This window comes from Thalassophryne amazonica, chromosome 1 (assembly GCF_902500255.1).
Source record: "Thalassophryne amazonica chromosome 1, fThaAma1.1, whole genome shotgun sequence".
NCBI lineage: Eukaryota > Metazoa > Chordata > Actinopteri > Batrachoidiformes > Batrachoididae > Thalassophryne > Thalassophryne amazonica.
This window is the reverse complement of record NC_047103.1, coordinates 16,019,747-16,041,328: the sequence shown is the minus strand read 5'-3', so window position 1 is coordinate 16,041,328 and position 21,582 is coordinate 16,019,747. Positions and strand designations below refer to the sequence as shown.

At 39.8% G+C, this 21,582-nt stretch overlaps 1 protein-coding gene across 1 annotated transcript in view; it reads right to left on the bottom strand.

Annotated features, from left to right (window-relative positions):
• The window catches only part of tfr1b (transferrin receptor 1b), an 84,028-nt gene that overhangs the window by 16,964 nt on the left and 45,482 nt on the right, over window positions 1-21,582 (bottom strand). The window contains 2 exon segments of the mRNA XM_034166104.1: window positions 17,481-17,600; window positions 17,735-17,904. Of these exon segments, the coding sequence (XP_034021995.1) occupies window positions 17,481-17,600; window positions 17,735-17,904 (290 nt within the window).

Below are 21,582 nucleotides of genomic sequence, written 5' to 3'. Positions count from 1 at the left end.
GGCCCGTAAGGTGTGGTGGACGGCCTCCGCTTTCCCCCTGCCTACCGCAACCTGACAGCTGGCAAGGGGTCGAATGTTTTCTCGTCTTTGTTGTCAAGGCTTAAGGCTTGTCAGAGTTGCTGGTTGAACTGTAGCTCTCCAGTCAGTCTTTACTGTATTCATTAGAGAAAATTACCTCTAGCATTCTGCGGTATGGATTGGTATCACCAGTACCAGTCTGAGAATGGAATTATGACAGAGTTTGAGGGGAAAGCAGCAGCAGCAGACAGTTTTTTTTTTTTTTTTTTCACGTGCGCGCACGAATGAATCGTCCATGAAGATTATTTTATTTTTTAACTACACAGATGTATAATAAAACAAATGGTGACTGGTTCATAACACAATTATGACAGAGTTTGAGGGGGAGAGAGAGTGAGGAACCGCTGCTGCAGCCAGTTTTTTTTTTTCTTTTCTTCATTTGCATGCGAACGGGAAAAAAAAAAAAAAAAAAAAAAAAAACTTCAGTAAAAGACAAAAAAAAAAAACAGATAAAGCATGGCCTGTGGTCTTATAGTTTTTCAAAATGTGGTGGTGGTGGACATGTAATGATCCTGACATTTACTTTGTCTTCTGTTTCTGTAACTGCAGACTGTATGAAACCAACATATTTCATGTTTTGTGTGGTCAGCATTATTTTTTGTCAATATATATCCATTCCTGGATTTAAGGCCTGCAGCATTTTCCAAGAAAAAAAGAGGTTGGGACAGGGTAGTTTATTCTAAATGTAAGAATTAATTCATAATTTTTACAGCCACTTTTCTTGAGAAATGTCAGAGGATGAAAACATGAACATTTCAAAGTCATTGAATATTTCTTAGACTTCATTTACATTGATTATTCAGAAATACAAACAGTGTGGTACTTTATGGTAAATCTGTCACGTAGGCAGTTCTCAAAAACTAAATGTCCATGCTGGAAGACGACAAGTGAGGGAAGCCACCAAGACAACTCTGGAAGAATTTTTGGCTTCTGTGGGTGTGAGTGGAGAAAGTGGGAATAGTGCAACTTTTTTATTTTTATCTTCATTTTACATCCAGTCCCAACTTTTTCTGATTTGTGGTTGTTTCTGTTGCATTTCTGAAATTACAGAACTGCTATAAAGAAAAGTGTTAACATTTTATTGTTTTTTTTTTTTTTTCAAATTTTGTAGAACAAACGCAAACACCAAACTCTTATAAAGAAGGAAAAAAAAATACACAAATGTGCAGGAAAAACTGAACAGTACAGACTGATTTGACTAATAAGAGGTAACTTACTTTGAAATAAATGAAACGCAGAGCTGCAGCCTAATAACTTTGAAAAGTAACAAAAAACAGCAGCTTATATTTTTTATTCTGACTAGAGTTCATTTCCTCTTTTTTCTCCTCCTCAGTCAAGTTTTGTGCTTGAACATAAAACGACATTAAGCCCTCTAAAATAAATATCATTGGAAAATAACAGCTAGAGATGGGCGATACCGGGAATTTTGGTATTGATCCAATACCAAGTAAATACAGGCCCAGTATCGCCGATAGTTTTTCATATTTAAGCTTCATAGAGCCAAAGGATCCAAAAGACATAGAATAGAATTTCACTAAACATTGTACGTGACAACAAAATACTTATCACAATCAACATTTTTGTTTTAAAAAAAATATGACTCAACACAACTTAAAACAAAATCTCCTGAGGTAGAGGGCTGACAAACCACAATACAAGGGTGCACTGCTCCGTGTTGTGTGACACAGTGCAGTGCTGCTCTTACAGAGAGAGTAGACTTTGATGAATCTGCGTGCGCAGCAATCAGTGCATGCAGGACAGAAAAAAAACTTGAGTATCAATCGTTTTACACGAGGATCGTTCAATATCAATACCAGCGTTGGTATCGATATTAGGATCGATCCACCCACCTCTAATAATAGCCTGTTAAAGTTCTCAGCTACTTTATGTGATTTCTGCTTCTGAACATCACTGCAGAGTTTCTACACATCAGGTTTTTTTTTTAAAACATACGTGTGTGTGATTTTTATAAAGTTCATTCATATAGTCATTTTTTAAGGAATTCTGGCCATTTATTTCATTTCATAAATTCAGTTCAACTGTCACTGACGGGCACAAGGTGTGAACTGGACGTACCATCAGAATAGTCCAGGGAGAAATAAAGGCAGCAACAGTTTGTGTTTCTTCATTCTGTGCTTCTTCATTCTGTGCTCAGCGCGCATGCTCAGCGCGCATGCTCTCTGTGCACTGACTGAAGCCCCTCCCCTCTCCCTCCTCACAGCGAACCGACTACACACACACACACACACACACACACACACACACACACACACACACACACACACACACACACACACAGCCGCCCGCTATTTTTTCAGTCTTCTTTTTGAAAAATTGACCACCCAAATGATGGCAGGACAGCTCACTGCCTAAAACCTTGATTCCTGGTCCCATCTGCTCCCGTAAACTTTTTATCCTGTACCATCCCAATCACGTGATAAATAGCAAAGTTGACTCCCATCCTGTGGGAATCCCACGGGAATCCCGTGACCCATGGGATTCCCAAAAAAATGCCAGCCTCTATTGGGAACGTCTGAGGATGTTGTGAACCCAGGGACGGCACCGCTGGTGACGTTTGTCAGCTTTCCACAACAAGCAGAGCACAATAACTCGCTCCGTGTGTGAAAGTCATAAAACGCAGGGAAGACGAAGACAACACACTGGAAATTGTTTTTTTCCTTATTTATTCCTATACTGGTTCATTCTACTGGTGCTTATAGTTGATAAAACTTGGGTAAAGTTACTTGCACCAGTGCAAGTGCAGTATAAAATTACGTGCACCGCTCGAATAATACGTGCCCAAACTAGCACATGTACGTACTATTTTGACCCCTGTCCCTGGGCATAAATGTTGCTGAAAATAATGGCACAGGGCTCCAGCTTAACACAGACCCCGTATTTTGTGTGATGGTGTGAGCCCTCGAGTTCTTGAATAAACTGACAAAAGACCATCAGTATACTTAAGTGGTTATTTCACCGTGTCCAACAGGACAGGAGACAATTTCCTCCACAACAATCCCTCTACTACTTTGTTTAGTGCACAGAAAAAGACAAGGGTGATCATATGACTTTTGCCAATCGGCAAATTCTCATATGATTATGAAAAAAGATTTGGCCACGGACCAGAACAGTACAAGTGCCGTGTATTTTTTTTATTATTTATTTTTTTTAAGCGTGCAAATCTGTGCTACTCCCACGGTGAAGCTAGAGCTTCCTCCAACTCGGTAGCACCAACACTTGAATGTATTTTGGATTTACTATATTTGTAAATCTGTTGGACCTTGGACAACTTTGTCTTTTTTTTGGGAGGGGGGGGGTTACATTCTAATTGTGGGCACCAGGTGGCAAAGTCTCAAATAATCCAACAGAGCAAGCTCTAGTTTGATGACTGTTTCAAGTACAAATAGAGGCCATCTCCTGGAGCCTTCAGTCTTTAAAAATCCAACTTAAGAGACATAAGAAAATCTGCAACACCAAGTTCTTCTTATGATAGAATGTTATTTATTGCACAATACATAATCTACACTCTAAATATACCAAACTCTGGAATTAACTTAATTAGACCCTGATATTTTTACCTTTTACATGTTAAGTTGGTTGATATTCAAAGATTTGACCTTCCAGAATCAACAATTGTGTGAATCAAAGTGAATCACCATTGTAATATCAATGCTGTAATACGGACAACAAAGTACAACCAACACCCCCCCACCCACCCACCCACCCCCACATACAACCACAGGGAGTTTTACTGATGTGAGTTTGATTGCACTACAAGATATAAAAATTTATTATTATTATTCATATTTATTACAATAAAAAACAATGAAGTGCGTTTGGTGGTGCTACAAACAAATGTGACACTATTGGGGTTTTTTTTGTAAATCAAAGCATTTCCTTTCACAGTGGTAAATAGTTGACGGTCCCTGAGCTGCGGTCTTGCAGGCAGCTGCACTTTAACATCATGTAATTCACAAAGAACATAGGCATCTCATTTTGGGGTAAAAACGGTTTTGGTCGGTTGTAGTTTGTTGTCTGCATTACAACATTTGGAAAGAGGTCATTTGATTTAAAAGAGCAATTTTCTTTTAAGTTACTGATTCTGGAATAACCTCCCATTTAAACTTTACTCGGCAGAGAGCCACAGCAAATCCCACAACACAAACGCAGCGCAAAGGATATTATTATTATTATTTTCCTTTACATGAGGAACAGTAACTTCAGTTTAAGAAGTGACTAACTGGGAGATATTAACAGTTCAGTCCACGCCAGAGAACCACATCGTGGGCTGCCCCACAAAAAAGCCACATTAGTGACAAACAAATAAAAACTGTCCGGTGTGAAACAGTGAATGATTCTACTAGCCCTATTATCTTAAGGCTAGTGGCCGGCGATCACCTTAGTATTTCTTCTGTTTTTCTTGTTGCTTAATGCTGACAAATTATATTTGTTATCTTTCTGTCACCTCATTGTTTTTTTTTCCTCTCCGTTTGAGGTGCGGCTCCATCCACAGATGGCAGTGGTGTCTTCTTCTGCAAGCCTCCCGCCCTGTGCACCAGTATGGACTCCAAAAATTTCCTGTATATTTCTATTTATTGCCAATTGCATCAGTAGCATGGCCCAAGCAGAGGGCCACCCCTGAGTCTGGTCTGCTTGAGGTTTCTTCCTCAAATCAGAGGGAGTTTTTCCTTACCTCCTTGCCTGTGTGCTTGCTGTAGAGATGAGTAAGGTTAGACTTTAATTGTGTAACGTGTCTTGAGGCAACTTTGTTGTGATTTGGCGCAATATAAATGAAATAAAATGAATTCTGCCCACAATAGAAAGAGTCCCGTTTTAGTGACTTTGATCAGCAGAAAGGTGAGTCACGACTGACATCTTTAAATGATGAATAAATTCTGGAATCAGCAAGTCCACAATCAACAGAGAAATGATCATTTTTCCACTCCACACCCTTGAAAACAGCATAACGGCCCAATTGCAGCGTAATTTTTTTTTTCAGGCAGCAGCGTAACGGGCCGTTACACTGTTATAACACGAGCGAGAACCCTGGACTTTGACGAAGGTTGATGAATAAATTGTCAAATCAAAAAAAAAAAAAAAACATTGTGAGATGACGCCACAGTATAACGGCACGGTGACATTCCATTATCTGGGGAGAACCCTGATATAAATGTATATATTCCCCACATTAGTTTCAAGGACTTTTTGGGATTCAGTGGAGCAGTAATAGTTACTCTTGTTCTTGTTACTGCAACAAAGATTGTGTCATTAAAAAAATAAAATCATAAGTTAAAAACAAACCCTGATTTCAACACAGGAAGCACAAAAAAAAATAAATAACTGTGGATGAACCTTCCTGTAAAGGCATGACTGACACTATCGGTAAAAAAGTCATCTGTCCTGTTCACGGCTGAATTAAACTGTTGTAAGGCAACACCCAAACAGCTCCTAGAAAAGTTTTCCCTCATTATAAATACTTTAAAGATGCCTCTATGTCCTGAGAGGATTCTTCACTGTCTTTAGAACACATCTGAGGCAACACAGTGAGCGCAGAAATAATTTAAAAAAGTGTAACAGATTCTCTCCTCCCACATGGTCCTCCCATGTTCCTGTAAGACTCCCATCTAGAAGAAAATCATGTAACAGGTGTTCTGAGTCACTAGGATATGGGTCAGCATGATTCAGAGGAATAACTGCCGAGTTTAGATAATAGTGTGAAGTTGTTTTTAAAGCAGTAACTGTTTATGTATGCAGATGTTGGGGAAGTCAGTCAGTGAGCTGATTAGGAGCGGAGGAAAAAATGTGCAGAGTGATATTAATTCTCAAAACACGAGAGAAAGAAAGTTATTACTCCCCTCTCACCAGATGACGTAGACCTCCTCAGTTTATTTTTTAAAAAAGAATTTGTGGCTATAAACGCAGGACTGCTTGATTTATGTTTAAAAAAATTTTTTTTTTACCATGTTGACAGAGGTTTTTTTCTATTCACTAGTAATGTTCATATTACAATTTAATGTGAGAAGTAAATGGTACTTTAAAATATTATTAAAACATTGGAGTTGTTTCAGTTGTTTTTAAGTTCCTTTTAAAAATGGAAAACAAAGTTATAATATCAAATCAAATCAATTTTATTTATATAGCGCCAAATCACAACAAACAGTTGCCCCAAGGCACTTTATATTGTAAGGCAAAGCCATAGAATAATTACGGAAAAACCCCAACGGTCAAAACGACCCCCTGTGAGCAAGCACTTGGCAACAGTGGGAAGGAAAAACTCCCTTTTAACAGGAAGAAACCTCCAGCAGAACCAGGCTCAGGGAGGGGCAGTCTTCTGCTGGGACTGGTTGGGGCTGAGGGAGAGAACCAGGAAAAAGACATGCTGTGGAGGTGAGCAGAGATCAAGCACTAATGATTAAATGCAGAGTGGTGCATACAGAGCAAAAAGAGAAAGAAACACTCAGTGCATCATGGGAACCCCCCAGCAGTCTAAGTCTATAGAAGCATAACTAAGGGATGGTTCAGGGTCACCTGATCCAGCCCTAACTATAAGCTTTAGCAAAAAGGAAAGTTTTAAGCCTAATCTTAAAAGTAGAGAGGGTGTCTGTCTCCCTGATCTGAATTGGGAGCTGGTTCCACAGGAGAGGAGCCTGAAAGCTGAAGGCTCTGCCTCCCATTCTACTCTTACAAACCCTAGGAACTACAAGTAAGCCTGCAGTCTGACAGCGAAGCGCTCTATTTGGTGATATGGTACTATGAGGTCCCTAAGATAAGATGGGACCTGATTATTCAAAACCTTATAAGTAAGAAGAAGAATTTTAAATTCTATTCTAGAATTAACAGGAAGCCAATGAAGAGAGGCCAATATGGGTGAGATATGCTCTCTCCTTCTAGTCCCTGTTAGCACTCTAGCTGCAGCATTTTGAATTAACTGAAGGCTTTTCAGGGAACTTTTAGGACAACCTGATAATAATGAATTACAATAGTCCAGCCTAGAGGAAATAAATGCATGAATTAGTTTTTCAGCATCACTCTGAGACAAGACCTTTCTAATTTTAGAGATATTGCGCAAATGCAAAAAAGCAGTCCTACATATTTGTTTAATATGCGCATTGAATGACATATCCTGATCAAAAATGACTCCAAGATTTCTCACAGTATTACTAGAGGTCAGGGTAATGCCATCCAGAGTAAGGATCAATCAATCAATTTTTTTATAAGGCGCCAAATCACAACAAACAGTTGCCCCAAGGCGCTTTATATTGTAAGGCAAGGCCATACAATAATTATGTAAAACCCCAACGGTCAAAACGACCCCCTGTGAGCAAGCACTTGGCTACAGTGGGAAGGAAAAACTCCCTTTTAACAGGAAGAAACCTCCAGCAGAACCAGGCTCAGGGAGGGGCAGTCTTCTGCTGGGACTGGTTGGGGCTGAGGGAGAGAACCAGGAAAAAGACATGCTGTGGAGGGGAGCAGAGATCGATCACTAATGATTAAATGCAGAGTGGTGCATACAGAGCAAAAAGAGAAAGAAACAGTACATCATGGGAACCCCCCAGCAGTCTACGTCTATAGCAGCATAACTAAGGGATGGTTCAGGGTCACCTGATCCAGCCCTAACTATAAGCTTTAGCAAAAAGGAAAGTTTTAAGCCTAATCTTAAAAGTAGAGAGGGTGTCTGTCTCCCTGATCTGAATTGGGAGCTGGTTCCACAGGAGAGGAGCCTGAAAGCTGAAGGCTCTGCCTCCCATTCTACTCTTACAAACCCTAGGAACTACAAGTAAGCCTGCAGTCTGAGAGCGAAGCGCTCTATTGGGGTGATCTGGTTAGACACCATGTTTCTAAGATTTGTGGGGCCATGTACAATAACTTCAGTTTTATCCGAGTTTAAAAGCAGGAAATTAGATGTCATCCATGTCTTTATGTCTGTACGACAATCCTGCAGTTAAGCTAATTGGTGTGTGTCCTCTGGCTTCATGGATAGATAAGGCTGGGTATCATCTGCGTAACAATGAAAATTTAGGCAATGCCGTCTAATAATACTGCCTAAGGGAAACATGTATAAAGTGAATAAAATTGGTCCTAGCACAGAACCTTGTGGAACTCCATAATTAACCTTAGTCTGTGAAGAACATTCCCCATTTACATGAACAAATTGTAATCTATTAGATAAATATGATTCAAACCACCGCAGCGCAGTGCCTTTAATACCTATGGCATACTCTAATCTCTGTAATAAAATTTTATGGTCAACAGTATCAAAAGCAGCACTGAGGTCTAAGAACAAGCAGAGATGAATCCACTGTCTGAGGCCATAAGAAGATCATTTGTAACCTTCACTAATGCTGTTTCTGTACTATGATGAATTCTAAAACCTGACTGAAACACTTCAAATAGACCATTCCTCTGCAGATGATCAGTTAGCTGTTTTACAACTACCCTTTCAAGAATTTTTGAGAGAAAAGGAAGGTTGGAGATTGGCCTATAATTAGCTAAGATAGCTGGGTCAAGAGATGGCTTTTTAAGTAATGGTTTAATTACTGCCACCTTAAAAGCCTGTGGTACATAGCCAACTAATAAAGATAGATTGATCATATTTAAGATCGAAGCATTAATTAATGGTAGGGCTTCCTTGAGCAGCCTGGTAGGAATGGGGTCTAATAGACATGTTGATGGTTTGGAGGAAGTAACTAATGAAAATAACTCAGACAGAACAATCGGAGAGAAAGAGTCTAACCAAATACCGGCATCACTGAAAGCAGCCAAAGATAACGATACGTCTTTGGGATGGTTATGAGTAATTTTTTCTCTAACACTTAAAATTTTATTAGCAAAGAAAGTCATGAAGTCATTACTAGTTAAAGTTAAAGGAATACTCAGCTCAACAGAGCTCTGACTCTTTGTCAGCCTGGCTACAGTGCTGAAAAGAAACCTGGGGTTGTTCTTATTTTCGTCAATTAGTGATGAATAGTAAGATGTCCTAGCTTTACGGAGGGCTTTTTTTTAATAGAGCAACAGACTTTTTCCAGGCTTACGGGTTATCTGCTTTAAGCTGTGAGTTTGTGAGTTATACCACGGAGTCAGGCACTTCTGATTTAAAGCTCTCTTTTTCAGAGGAGCTACAGCATCCAAAGTTGTCTTCAATGAGGATGTAAAACTATTGATGAGATACTCTATCTCACTTACAGAGTTTAGGTAGCTACTCTGCACTGTGTTGGTATATGGCATTAGAGAACATAAAGAAGGAATCATATCCTTAAACCTAGTTACAGCGCTTTCTGAAAGACTTCTAGTGTAATGAAACTTATTCCCCACTGCTGGGTAGTCCATCAGAGTAAATGTAAATGTTATTAAGAAATGATCAGACAGAAGGGAGTTTTCAGGGAATACTGTTAAGTCTTCAATTTCCATACCATAAGTCAGAACAAGATCTAAGATATGATTAAAGTGGTGGGTGGACTCATTTACATTTTGAGCAAAGCCAATTGAGTCTAATAATAGATTAAATGCAGTGTTGAGGGTGTCATTCTCAGCATCTGTGTGGATGTTAAAATTGCCCACTATAATTATCTTATCTGAGCTAAGCACTAAGTCAGACAAAAGGTCTGAAAATTCACAGAGAAACTCACAGTAACGAATAGGTGGACGATAGATAATAACAGATAAAACTGGTTTTTGGGACTTCCAATTTGGATGGACAAGACTAAGAGTCAAGCTTTCAAATGAATTGAAGCTCTGTCTGGGTTTTTGATTAATTAATAAGCTGGAATGCAAGATTGCTGCTAATCCTCCGCCTCGGCCCGTGCTACGAGCATTCTGGCAGTTAGTGTGACTCGGGGGTGTTGACTCATTTAAACTAACATATTCATCCTGCTGTAACCAGGTTTCTGTAAGGCAGAATAAATCAATATGTTGATCAATTATTATATCATTTACTAACAGGGACTTAGAAGAGAGAGACCTAATGTTTAATAGACCACATTTAACTGTTTTAGTCTGTGGTGCAGTTGAAGGTGCTATATTATTTTTTCTTTTTGAATTTTTATGCTTAAATAGATTTTTACTGGTTATTGGTGGTCTGGGAGCAGGCACCGTCTCTACGGGGATGAGGTAATGAGGGGATGGCAGGGGGAGAGAAGCTGCAGAGAGGTGTGTAAGACTACAACTCTGCTTCCTGGTCCCAACCCTGGATAGTCACGGTTTGGAGGATTTAACAAAATTGGCCAGATTTCTAGAAATGAGAGCTGCTCCATCCAAAGTGGGATGGATGCCGTCTCTCCTAACAAGACCAGGTTTTCCCCAATTTTTTTCCCTGATTTCTTATAGTGTTTCTTAAAACCAGAAAGTTGCCATTTGAAATGACTTTAGTTTTGTGTCATGTCTGTGATCTGCTTTTTTTCTACAAAATTAAACAATTGAATGAACATCCTCCGAGGCTGGTGATTCCATAATTTTTGCCAGGGGTTGTATACGGTGCAACCGGAAAGTATTCACAGCGCGTCACTTTTTCCACATCTTATGTTACAGCCTTATTCCAAAATAGATGAAATTAATTTTTTGCCTTGAAAATTCTACACACAATACCCTATAATGACAATGTGAAAAAGTTTTGAGATTTTTGCAAATTTATTTACAAAAAATGAGAGAAAGAAATTACATGTACATATGTATTCATAGCTATTGCCATGAAGCTAAAAATTGAACTCAAGTACATGCTGTTTAACTCACCAGTCTACATACAGTTGTACGCAAATCTTTGGGCACCAATGATAATTTTCATGATTTTCCTTTATAAATCATTGTTTGTCTGGAAATTTCAGTTAAATATATCATATAGCAGACGAACACAGTGATATTTGAGAAGTGAACTGAAGTTTCTAGCATTTACAGAAAGTGTGCAATAATTATTTCAACAAAATTAGGCTGGTGCATGAATTTGGGCACCCTTGTCATTTTGATTTGAATACATTTAGCACTAATTATTGGAACACAACATTTGGTAAGCTCATTGACCCTTGACCTCCTTACACAGGTGAATCCAAACATGAGAAAGGGTATTTAAGGTGGCCGTTTGCAAATGTTTCTCCTCTTTGCATCACTTCTAATGACTGGCAACATGGGAGCCTCTAAACAACTCTCAAATGACCTGAAAACAAAGATTGTTCAACATCATGGTTTAAGGGAAGGATGCAAAAAGCTATCTCAGATTTCAGCTGTCAGTTTCCACTGTGAGAAACATCGTGAGGAAAAGACCGCAGGCACAGTAATAGTTAAGGCCTGAAGTGGCAGTCCAAGAAAAATCTCATAAGCTGAAGTGAAGGATGGTGAGAACAGTCATAGTCAACCCACAGATCTGCTCCAAAGATCCACAGAACCTACAGATAGTGTCTCAGTGCATTGTTCAACTATACAGCGCACTCTGCACAAGGAGATGCTGTAATGCAGAGGAAGCCTTTTCTGCATACACGCCACAAACAGTCGCTTGAGGTATGCTAAAGCACATTTGGACAAGCCAGCTTAATTTTGGAATAAGGTGCTGTGGACTGATGGGACAAAAACTGAGTTATTTGGACATAACAAGTGGTGGTGTGCATGGCTGAAAAAGAACAGCATTCCAAGAAAAACACTTGCCACCTACAGTAAAATTTGGAGGTGGTTCCATCATGCTGTGGGGCTGTGTGGCCAGTGCAGGTACTGGGAATCTTGTTAAAGTTGAGGGCCACATGGATTCCAGTCAATATCAGCAGATTCTTGAGAACAATGTTCATGAATCAGTGACAAAGTTGAAGTTGCACTGAGGCTGGATCTTTCAATAAGACGACCCTAAACACTACTCAAAATCTACTAAGGCATTCATGCAGAGGAACAAGTACAATGTTCTGGAATGGTTATCTCAGTCCCCAGACCTGAATATTACTGAAAATCTGTGGTGTGATTTTAAGCGGGCTGTCCATGCTCGGAAACCAACAAACCTGAGATGTTTTGTAAAGAAGAATAGACCAAAATACCTTCAACCAGAACACAGACGCTCAATGGAAGCTATAGGAAGTGTTTAGAGGCTGATGTTTCTGCAAAAGGAGGATCTACTAAATATTGATGTATTTTTTTTTCTGTTGGGGTGCCCAAATTTATGCACCTGCCTAATTTTGTTTAAAGAATTATTGCACACTTTCTGTAAATATTAGAAACTTCATTTCACTTCTCAAATATCAGTGTGTTTGTCTGCTATATGGCCTAGTTCAAAAATAATGCAGCCAAAATGTGACATAACCATCAAAATTTAAAAGTGGTCTTTCTTGTGAAATGTTATTTTAGGTATGGTTATACAGCAGAGTTTCAATTTTTTTCTATTGGTCTCGGTTCAGTCATTGCTCGAAATTATCAGTGCATATATACTATAATGTGCTAGAGCGTAACGCTTGCGACAACAGTTGGAGGTATCTTTAGTCTGCAGAAGCCTGAAACTAAGAAATTCTGTCCATTAGTTCCTGGTATTACTGAACAAGTAATATAATTATTCTATTGAAGCAGAGTAGGAGATATAGCTAAGGTTTTGACACAAATAAATTAAGGACTTATTCTCAGCGTTACGTTTGCGAGTTTTACCTCGTTTTAGAAACATGATTTTTCTAGGAAATGACATTTCTACCTTTACAAAATGTATTACTGTGTGTTAGTATGAAGCAAAAACAAAAACTGTCAAAATACAAGGTTATTTCTTAAACATTCAACTTGAAATGATAATGCTAAATATCAATGTCACACAAAATTGATGAAAAAAGTGCTATTTTTTATATTATCTCTGGAACCGTGATGAATTTTTCCATGAAATTTTCAGTACCTGTCAAAGAGACTATTGGCAACTCACAGATAAATCTGGATGGTGCTAAATAAAATAATGGCTTGTTCATGACAAATGCAATGCAAATCATTAGTTAGGATTCATTATTTTTGAACTAGACCATATGATATATTTAAGATAAATTTCTGATCCAGACAACCAATGATTTATAAAGGAAAATCATGAAAATTATCAGGGGCGCCCAAACATTTACATACAACTGTATAAGGTCCCACAGTTGACAGTGCATGTCAGAGCACAAACCAAGCATGAAGTCAAAGGAATTGTCTGTAGACCTCCAAGACAGGACTGTCTCAAGGCACAAATCTGAGGAAGGGTACAGAAACATTTCTACTGCTTTGAAGGTTTCAATGAGCACAGTAGCCTCCATCATGGATAAATGGAATAATTTCAGATCTACCCGGCCTCTGTCTAGAGCTGGTCGCCTTTCTAAACTGAGTGATCGGGGGAAAAGGGCCTTAGTCAGGGAGGTGACCAAGAACCCGATGGACACACTGTCAGAGCTCCAGCATTCCTCTATGGAGTTAGGAGAACCTTCTAGAAGGACAACCATCTCTGCAGCATCACACCAATCAACCCTATAAGGTAGTGGCCAGACAGACGCCACTCCTTAGTAAAAGGTACATGGCAGCCCACCTGGAGTTTGTTAAAGGCACTGAAGGACTCTCAGACCATGAGAAACAAAATTCTCTGGTCTGATGAAACAAAGATGAATGGCGTGAATGCCAGGCATCATGTTTGGAGTAGAGGGGAACCTAGATTTTCCACTCTTGTCCCATTCCACTCCCACAGAAAAATTCCTGTCCCATCCCACTCCTGGTAAAATGACTCCCACTCCCATTCAGAATGACTCCTGCTCCTGTACCACTCCCATTTTTTTTTCTTCTTTTAGTTTTTAGGCAGTACGTTGAATCTGATATGATCTTCTCCCCATTCTTTTTTGATTGCTTTGTGTTATGCAGTTTTATTTCAGAAGACATGGCAACAGGAACAGTTCATCTGTGGTAATATAGGGAGGCACTTACTGCCTTAATCCAAATAAAAGAACTTCACTGAAAGACACAAAACATAAATAATGCATGGCCTGTCGTCTTACAGTTTTTCAAACTGTAGTGGTGGTGGACACGTAACAATCCTGACATTTACTTTGACTTCTACTTGTATAAGTGCTGACTGTATGAAACCAACATATTTCATGTTTTGTGTGGTCAGCTTTATTTTTATTTATTTTCTGTTAATATATATCCATTCCTACATTTAAGGCCTGCAGCATTTTCCAAGAAAAAAAAGGTTGGGACAGAGCAGTTTATTCTAAATGTAAGAATTAATTAATTTTTACAGCCAGTTTTCTTGAGAAATGTCAGAGGATGAAAACATGAACATTTCAAAGTCACTGAATATTTCTTAGACTTCATTTACATTGGTAATTCAGAAATACAAACAGTGTGGTACTTTATGGTAAATCTGTGTCAGGTAGGCAGTTCTCAAAAACTAAATGTCCATGCTGGAAGTAGACGAGGGAGGGAAGCCACCAAGACACAACTCTGGAAGAACTTTTGACTTCTGTGGGTGTGAGTGGAGAAACCGGGAATAGTGCAACACTTATTTTTTTATCATTTTACACACAGTCCCAACTTTTTCTGGTTTGTGGTTGTTTCTGTTGCATTTCTGAAATGAAAAGTGTTAACATTTGTTTTTTTCAAACGCAAATGCCAAACTCTTAACAATGCAGACTGATCTGAGTCCCATGATTTTTGAAAGTAGTAAGAGGTTACTTTGAAATAAATGAGATGCAGAGCTGCAGCCTAATATCTTTAAAAAATAACAAAAGTCAGCAGCTTATATTTTTATTCTAACTAGAGTTCATTTCCTCTTATTTTCTCCTCAGTCACGTTTTGTGCTTGAACATAAAAAAAACTACATTTTATTATATGGTAGGTGATTTTGCCAACTTCTGATTGGCCCATTCGCCACTTTCTGGACTGTACCACATGCCGAGTTGACTCGCGTGCAGTAGTGCTAGCCAATCGAGCGACACCTATCGATGGCGTCGCTCGATAGAATGATGCTCTTATTATACTTTTATGTGTGTTTTTCGTACTGTTCTTTTTATTTTATCTTTAGTTGGTGCTATTGGAAAGCACTTTGGTTCAGTCAAAACTGTTGTAAAGTGCTATAGAAATAAAACTTGATTGATTGATTGATTGATCGTTAACGACCAATTGGATAACGCAATACGCCTACTTTGGCCTGCTTCGAGTTGCGTTGTGCGTTGTCATGACGACGCCGTGTACACAATGCAGTTAAAAACTAAGGACACAGAAAAAAAAAAAAAACCCTGCTGGCTGCAGCAGCTCCTCGGTCTTCTCTCACAAATGTATTTAAATACAGTCCATAAAAGTCCTGCTCAGACTGATTGACAGGACATGTCCACATCAAGTATAACTCCAGACATCTCCACTCAGACGGTTCGTTCGTGCACGTGCATCTCGCGGTCAAAGTAGGAAAGATAAACTATAACAGAACTCAGAGCGCAGACCTGCAGCTCAGCACAAATATAAACTAGAAGATACATCAGAGTGCACAGTCTGTCTGCAGCCAAACTGCACTCTGATTCCTCTGTGCAGAGAACCTGCAGGCTGCGTTCTCACCTTCTCTCTGTCCCCTGCTGTGCGCACCTGACGCAGACATTCCTGTGTCGTCATGACACCACAGGAAGCTCGAGGCAGCCCCGGTGTGAAAGGGGCTTTAGAGCTTGTGCTCATGAAGTATTTTGGACCTGTTGGTGCAGTATGACAGTAATAATAAAGAGCTGAAACTTGAGATTGATTTTTCAGTTTTAGTATGTTTGACAAACTCCCAATTTTCTTGTTTACCATATAATAAAACAGTTATAGACTTTTAATTTCGGTGTACCCGTGATTATGCGGACCTGGTCAGGATGGGGTTCACCGAGGCCTTGGCCGAGGTGAACCTCATCAAAAGTACATAATTAGTACATAATGTACATAATGAGGTACACCTCATCAAAAGTCTATAATTGTATAAAGTCACCTAAATAAATATCTTTGGAAAATAACAGCCTGTTAAAGTTCAGAGTTCTCAGCTGCTTTATGTGATTTCTGCTTCTGAACATCACTGCAGAGTTTCTCCACATCAGGTTTTTTTTTGTTTGTTTTTTTTAAACACACGTGTGTGTGTGATTTTTATTCTGTTCATTTCTACAGTCTCATTTTAAAAGGAATTTTGACCGTTTATTTCATCTCATAAATTCAGTGTATCTGTCACCGACATGCACACGCTGTGAACAGGACGTACCGTCAGAACAGTCCAGGAAGAAATAAAGGCAGTGTGGCGCTTTTGTTTTACATGTTGCTTCATTCTGTGCTCAGTGTGCGCTCATACCCCTCCCCCACTCCCCCTCCCCTCTCCCTCCTCACAGTGAGCTGACAAACACACACAGACAGCTGCAGCGATTGGACCCAGTCCTAATTTTAGACGGCTTTAAGCAAAGCCACCCGGTATTTTTCAGCCTTCTGTTTCAAAAACTGATCGCCCAAATGATGGCAGGAAACCTCGCTGCCTAAAACCTTGGTTCCTGCTCCCATGAAGTTTTAATTCCATACCGTCCCAATCGTGTGATAAATAGCAAAGTTGACTCCCATCCCATGGGAATTCCACGACCCGTGGGATTCCCCAAAAAAATGTAAGCTTCTACTTTGGAGAAAACCAGGCACCATCCCTACATTGAAGCATGGTGGTGGCAGCATCAAGCTGTGGGGATGTTTTTCAGCAGCAGGAACTGGAAGACTAGTCAAGATTGAGGAAAAAATGAATGCAGCAATGAAAACCTGCTCCAGAGCTCTCTTGACCTCAGACTGGAGCAACAGTCCATCTTTCAGCAGGACAATGACCCTACGCACACCGCCAAGATATCAAAGGAGTGGCTTCAGGACAACTCTGTGAATGTCCTTGAGGAGTCCAGCCAGAGCCCTGAATGTGACTGAACATCTCTGGAGAGATCTGAAAATGGCTGTGCACCGATGCTCCCCATCCAACCTGATGGAGCTTGAGAGGTGCTGCAAAGAGGAATGGGCAAAACTGCCGAAGGATAGATGCACCAAGCTTGTGACATCATATTCAAGAAGATTTGAGGCTGTAACTGCTGCCAAAGGTGCATCAACAAAGTATTGAGAAAACAGTGTGAATACTTATGTACGCGTGATTTCCAGTTAATAAATTTGCAAAAATTAAAAATAAATAAATAAATTATGGGGTGCTGTGAAGAAAATTTTGAGGAAAAAAATGAATTTACTCCTTTTTGGAATAAGGCTGTAACACAACAAAATGTGGAAAAAGTGAAGCACTGTGAATACTTTCCAGATGCACTGCATATCAGGTCATGGCACACTATCAAACTGGTTGTGACTATGACACTGGCATGCCGTACCGTTACCAGTAGCAGAAAAAACCTCAGAGGGGGGAACACTGGTTTGCTTTTAACCACATAGATTATAAAGAGTGCGAAACAGTTTTTTCTTACCTCTCTCCACCATGTCAAAGAATGCTTTGGCCAGTTCTACAAGTATAGATGTACCGACAGTTGCTCTGGCGTAACCACTACCCCATGCATCCCTCTGTGCCCCAAGCACAACATAGCGATCTGTAGATCCAGAAGCAAACACGTCTCAAATGTACAAGAAAACAAACTAACAATGTGCGCTATCAGAAAAACTCAGACACAACAACACTTTGTGAGGAAATGTGCAAAATGAGAGTAACACCAACTCATCCTACCAGGATCTTTGAATCCTTTGATGACTCCAAACACATTATGGATCTCCTTGCTGACCAGAACATTATTCACCTCCACAGTGATGTTCATGCTGCCTCCCAGGTTGTAAGGCAACGAGCGGATACCGCCTTTAAAGCCGCTGTTTGCCTGAGCTTCAGGGCCGCCGATTTTCCTGAAAAAATTACAGAGCAGCAGGTCAACACATCTTAAGATCTGCCAACAACCAGAATCATGGTCAGGTTACACGACCCCATGAACCAACCAGAATCAATCAGAAAGATTTGGACCTGGTCGGAGCTCCATCCTAGGTTCTGTTGGCCTGTTAAGTAAGTAAGTAAATTTTATTTATATAGCACATTTCACAGACAAGAGCCACAAGGTGCTTCACAACATAAAAGCAGAGTACACCACACAAAACATCAGACAATGGCCGAGATATAAAACATAACATAGGATCACAGAGCAGCCTAAAAGCTAAGCAAACGCTTGAGTAAAAAAGAAAGTCTTAAGTTGGCTTTTAAAAGTATCGACAGAGTCCAGTGAGTGCAGAGAGAGCGGGAGACCATTCCAAAGCCTGGGAGCAACAGCCTGGAAGGATCGCTCTCCTCTGTTTGCAAAATGGGTGCGAGGAACCATCAACAGATTTTGGTCCACAGACCTTAAAGCCCTGGCAGGGGCATAAGGTTGGATGAGGTCACAGATATAGGGAGGCGCCTGGCCATGTAGAGCTCTAAAAGTTAAAACCAAAATTTTAAAATTGATCCTGAAGGACACTGGCAGCCAATGAAGCTCCTTTAAAATTGGGGAAATATGAGTCCTTCTGTTAGCTTGTGTCAGAATTCTTGCTGCAGAGTTCTGTACCAACTGCAGTCGACGCAACTCCTTCTTGTTTAGACATGAAACAAACTGTTACAATAGTCTAAACGTGTTGACACAAAAGCATGAATAATAAGCTCTAAATCATTTCAAGACACCATTTTCCTGAGCTTAGAGATATTTCTTAATTGAAAGAAGCAATTACTCGTCAGCTGTTTACAATGCTGTACCAACAACATGTCTTTGTCAAAAATGACACCCAGGTTTTGAAGACATGATTTAGCAGACTGGCCCAGGTCTCCCAAGTACTGCTGAATACCTGGAATATGGGCATCAGGAGCAATAACCAATGTCTCTGTTTTGTCTGCGTTAAGCTGAAGAAAGTTATTCGTTAGCCATTGTTTAATTTCCGCCAAACAATGGAGGAGGGAATCAAGCCTCTTAATCTCAGATGGCTTAAAGGAGCAGTAAAGCTGGATGTCATCCGCAAATAACTGGTAAGAGACATCAGTAAATCTTTGAATGATCCTACCTAAAGGGATCAAGTACAATAAAACAAAATGGGGCCCAATACAGAACCCTGAGGGACTCCACATAACAGGTCCGCAGACTCTGACCTTATCTGTTTAGCAAAACGCTAAAATCAATCAATCAATTTTATTTATATAGCGCCAAATCACAACAAACAGTTGCCCCAAGGCGCTTTATATTATAAGGCAAGGCCATACAATAATTACATAAAAACCCCAAAGGTCAAAACGACCCCCTGTGAGCAAGCACTTGGCAACAGTGGGAAGGAAAAACTCCCTTTTAACAGGAAGAAACTTCCAGCAGAACCAGGCTCAGGGAGGGGCAGTCTTCTGCTGGGACTGAGGGAGAGAACCAGGAAAAAGACATGCTGTGGAGGGGAGCAGAGATCAATCACTAATGATTAAATGCAGAGTGGGTGCATACAGAGCAAAAAGAGAAAGAAAACACTCAGTGCATCATGGGAACCCCCCAGCAGTCTAAGTCTACAGCAGCATAACTAAGGGATGGTTCAGGGTCACCTGATCCAGCCCTAACTATAAGCTTTAGCAAAAAGGAAAGTTTTAAGCCTAATCTTAAAAGTAGAGAGGGGTGTCTGTCTCCCTGATCCGAATTGGGAGCTGGTTCCACAGGAGAGGAGCCTGAAAGCTGAAGGTTCTGCCTCCATTCTACTCTTACAAACCCTAGGAACTACAAGTAAGCCTGCAGTCTGAGAGCGAAGCGCTCTATTGGGGTGATATGGTACTATGAGGTCCCTAAGATTAAAAAGGGACCTGATTATTCAAAACCTTGTAAGTAAGAAGAAGAATTTTAAATTCTATTCTAGAATTAACAGGAAGCCAATGAAGAGAGGCCAATATGGTGAGATATGCTCTCTCCTTCTAGTCCCCGTTAGTACTCTAGCTGCAGCATTTTGAATTAACTGAAGGCTTTTCAGGGAACTTTTAGGACAACCTGATAATAATGAATTACAATAGTCCAGCCTAGAGGAAATAAATGCATGAATTAGTTTTTCAGCATCGCTCTGAGACAAGACCTTTCTAATTTTAGAGATATTGCGTAAATGCAAAAAAGCAGTCCTACATATTTGTTTAATATGCGCTTTGAATGACATATCCTGATCAAAAATGACTCCAAGATTTCTCACAGTATTACTAGAGGTCAGGGTAATGCCATCCAGAGTAAGGATCTGGTTAGACACCATGTTTCTAAGATTTGTGGGGCCAAGTACAATAACTTCAGTTTTATCCGAGTTTAAAAGCAGGAAATTAGAGATCATCCATGTCCTTATGTCTGTAAGACAATCCTGCAGTTTAGCTAATTGGTGTGTGTCCTCTGGCTTCATGGATAGATAAAGCTGGGTATCATCTGCGTAACAATGAAAATTTAAGCAATGCCGTCTAATAATACTGCCTAAGGGAAGCATGTATAAAGTGAATAAAATTGGTCCTAGCACAGAACCTTGTGGAACTCCATAATTAACCTTAGTCTGTGAAGAAGATTCCCCATTTACATGAACAAATTGTAATCTATTAGATAAATATGATTCAAACCACCGCAGCGCAGTGCCTTTAATACCTATGGCATGCTCTAATCTCTGTAATAAAATTTTATGGTCAACAGTATCAAAAGCAGCACTGAGGTCTAACAGAACAAGCACAGAGATGAGTCCACTGTCTGAGGCCATAAGAAGATCATTTGTAACCTTCACTAATGCTGTTTCTGTACTATGATGAATTCTAAAACCTGACTGAAACTCTTCAAATAGACCATTCCTCTGCAGATGATCAGTTAGCTGTTTTACAACTACCCTTTCAAGAATTTTTTGAGAGAAAAGGAAGGCTGGAGATTGGCCTATAATTAGCTAAGATAGCTGGGTCAAGTGATGGCTTTTTAAGTAATGGTTTAATTACTGCCACCTTAAAAGCCTGTGGTACATAGCCAACTAATAAAGATAGATTGATCATATTTAAGATCGAAGCATTAAATAATGGTAGGGCTTCCTTGAGCAGCCTGGTAGGAATGGGGTCTAATAGACATGTTGATGGTTTGGATGAAGTAACTAATGAAAATAACTCAGACAAAACAATCGGAGAGAAAGAGTCTAACCAAATACCGGCATCACTGAAAGCAGCCAAAGATAACGATACGTCTTTGGGATGTTTATGAGTAATTTTTTCTCTAATAGTTAAAATTTTATTAGCAAAGAAAGTCATGAAGTCATTACTAGTTAAAGTTAAAGGAATACTCGGCTCAATAGAGCTCTGACTCTTTGTCAGCCTGGCTACAGTGCTGAAAAGAAACCTGGGGTTGTTCTTATTTCTTCAATTAGTGATGAGTAGTAAGATGTCCTAGCTTTACGGAGGGCTTTTTTATAGAGCAACAGACTCTTTTTCCAGGCTAAGTGAAGATCTTCTAAATTAGTGAGACGCCATTTCCTCTCCAACGTACGGGTTATCTGCTTTAAGCTGTGAGTTTGTGAGTTATACCACGGAGTCAGGCACTT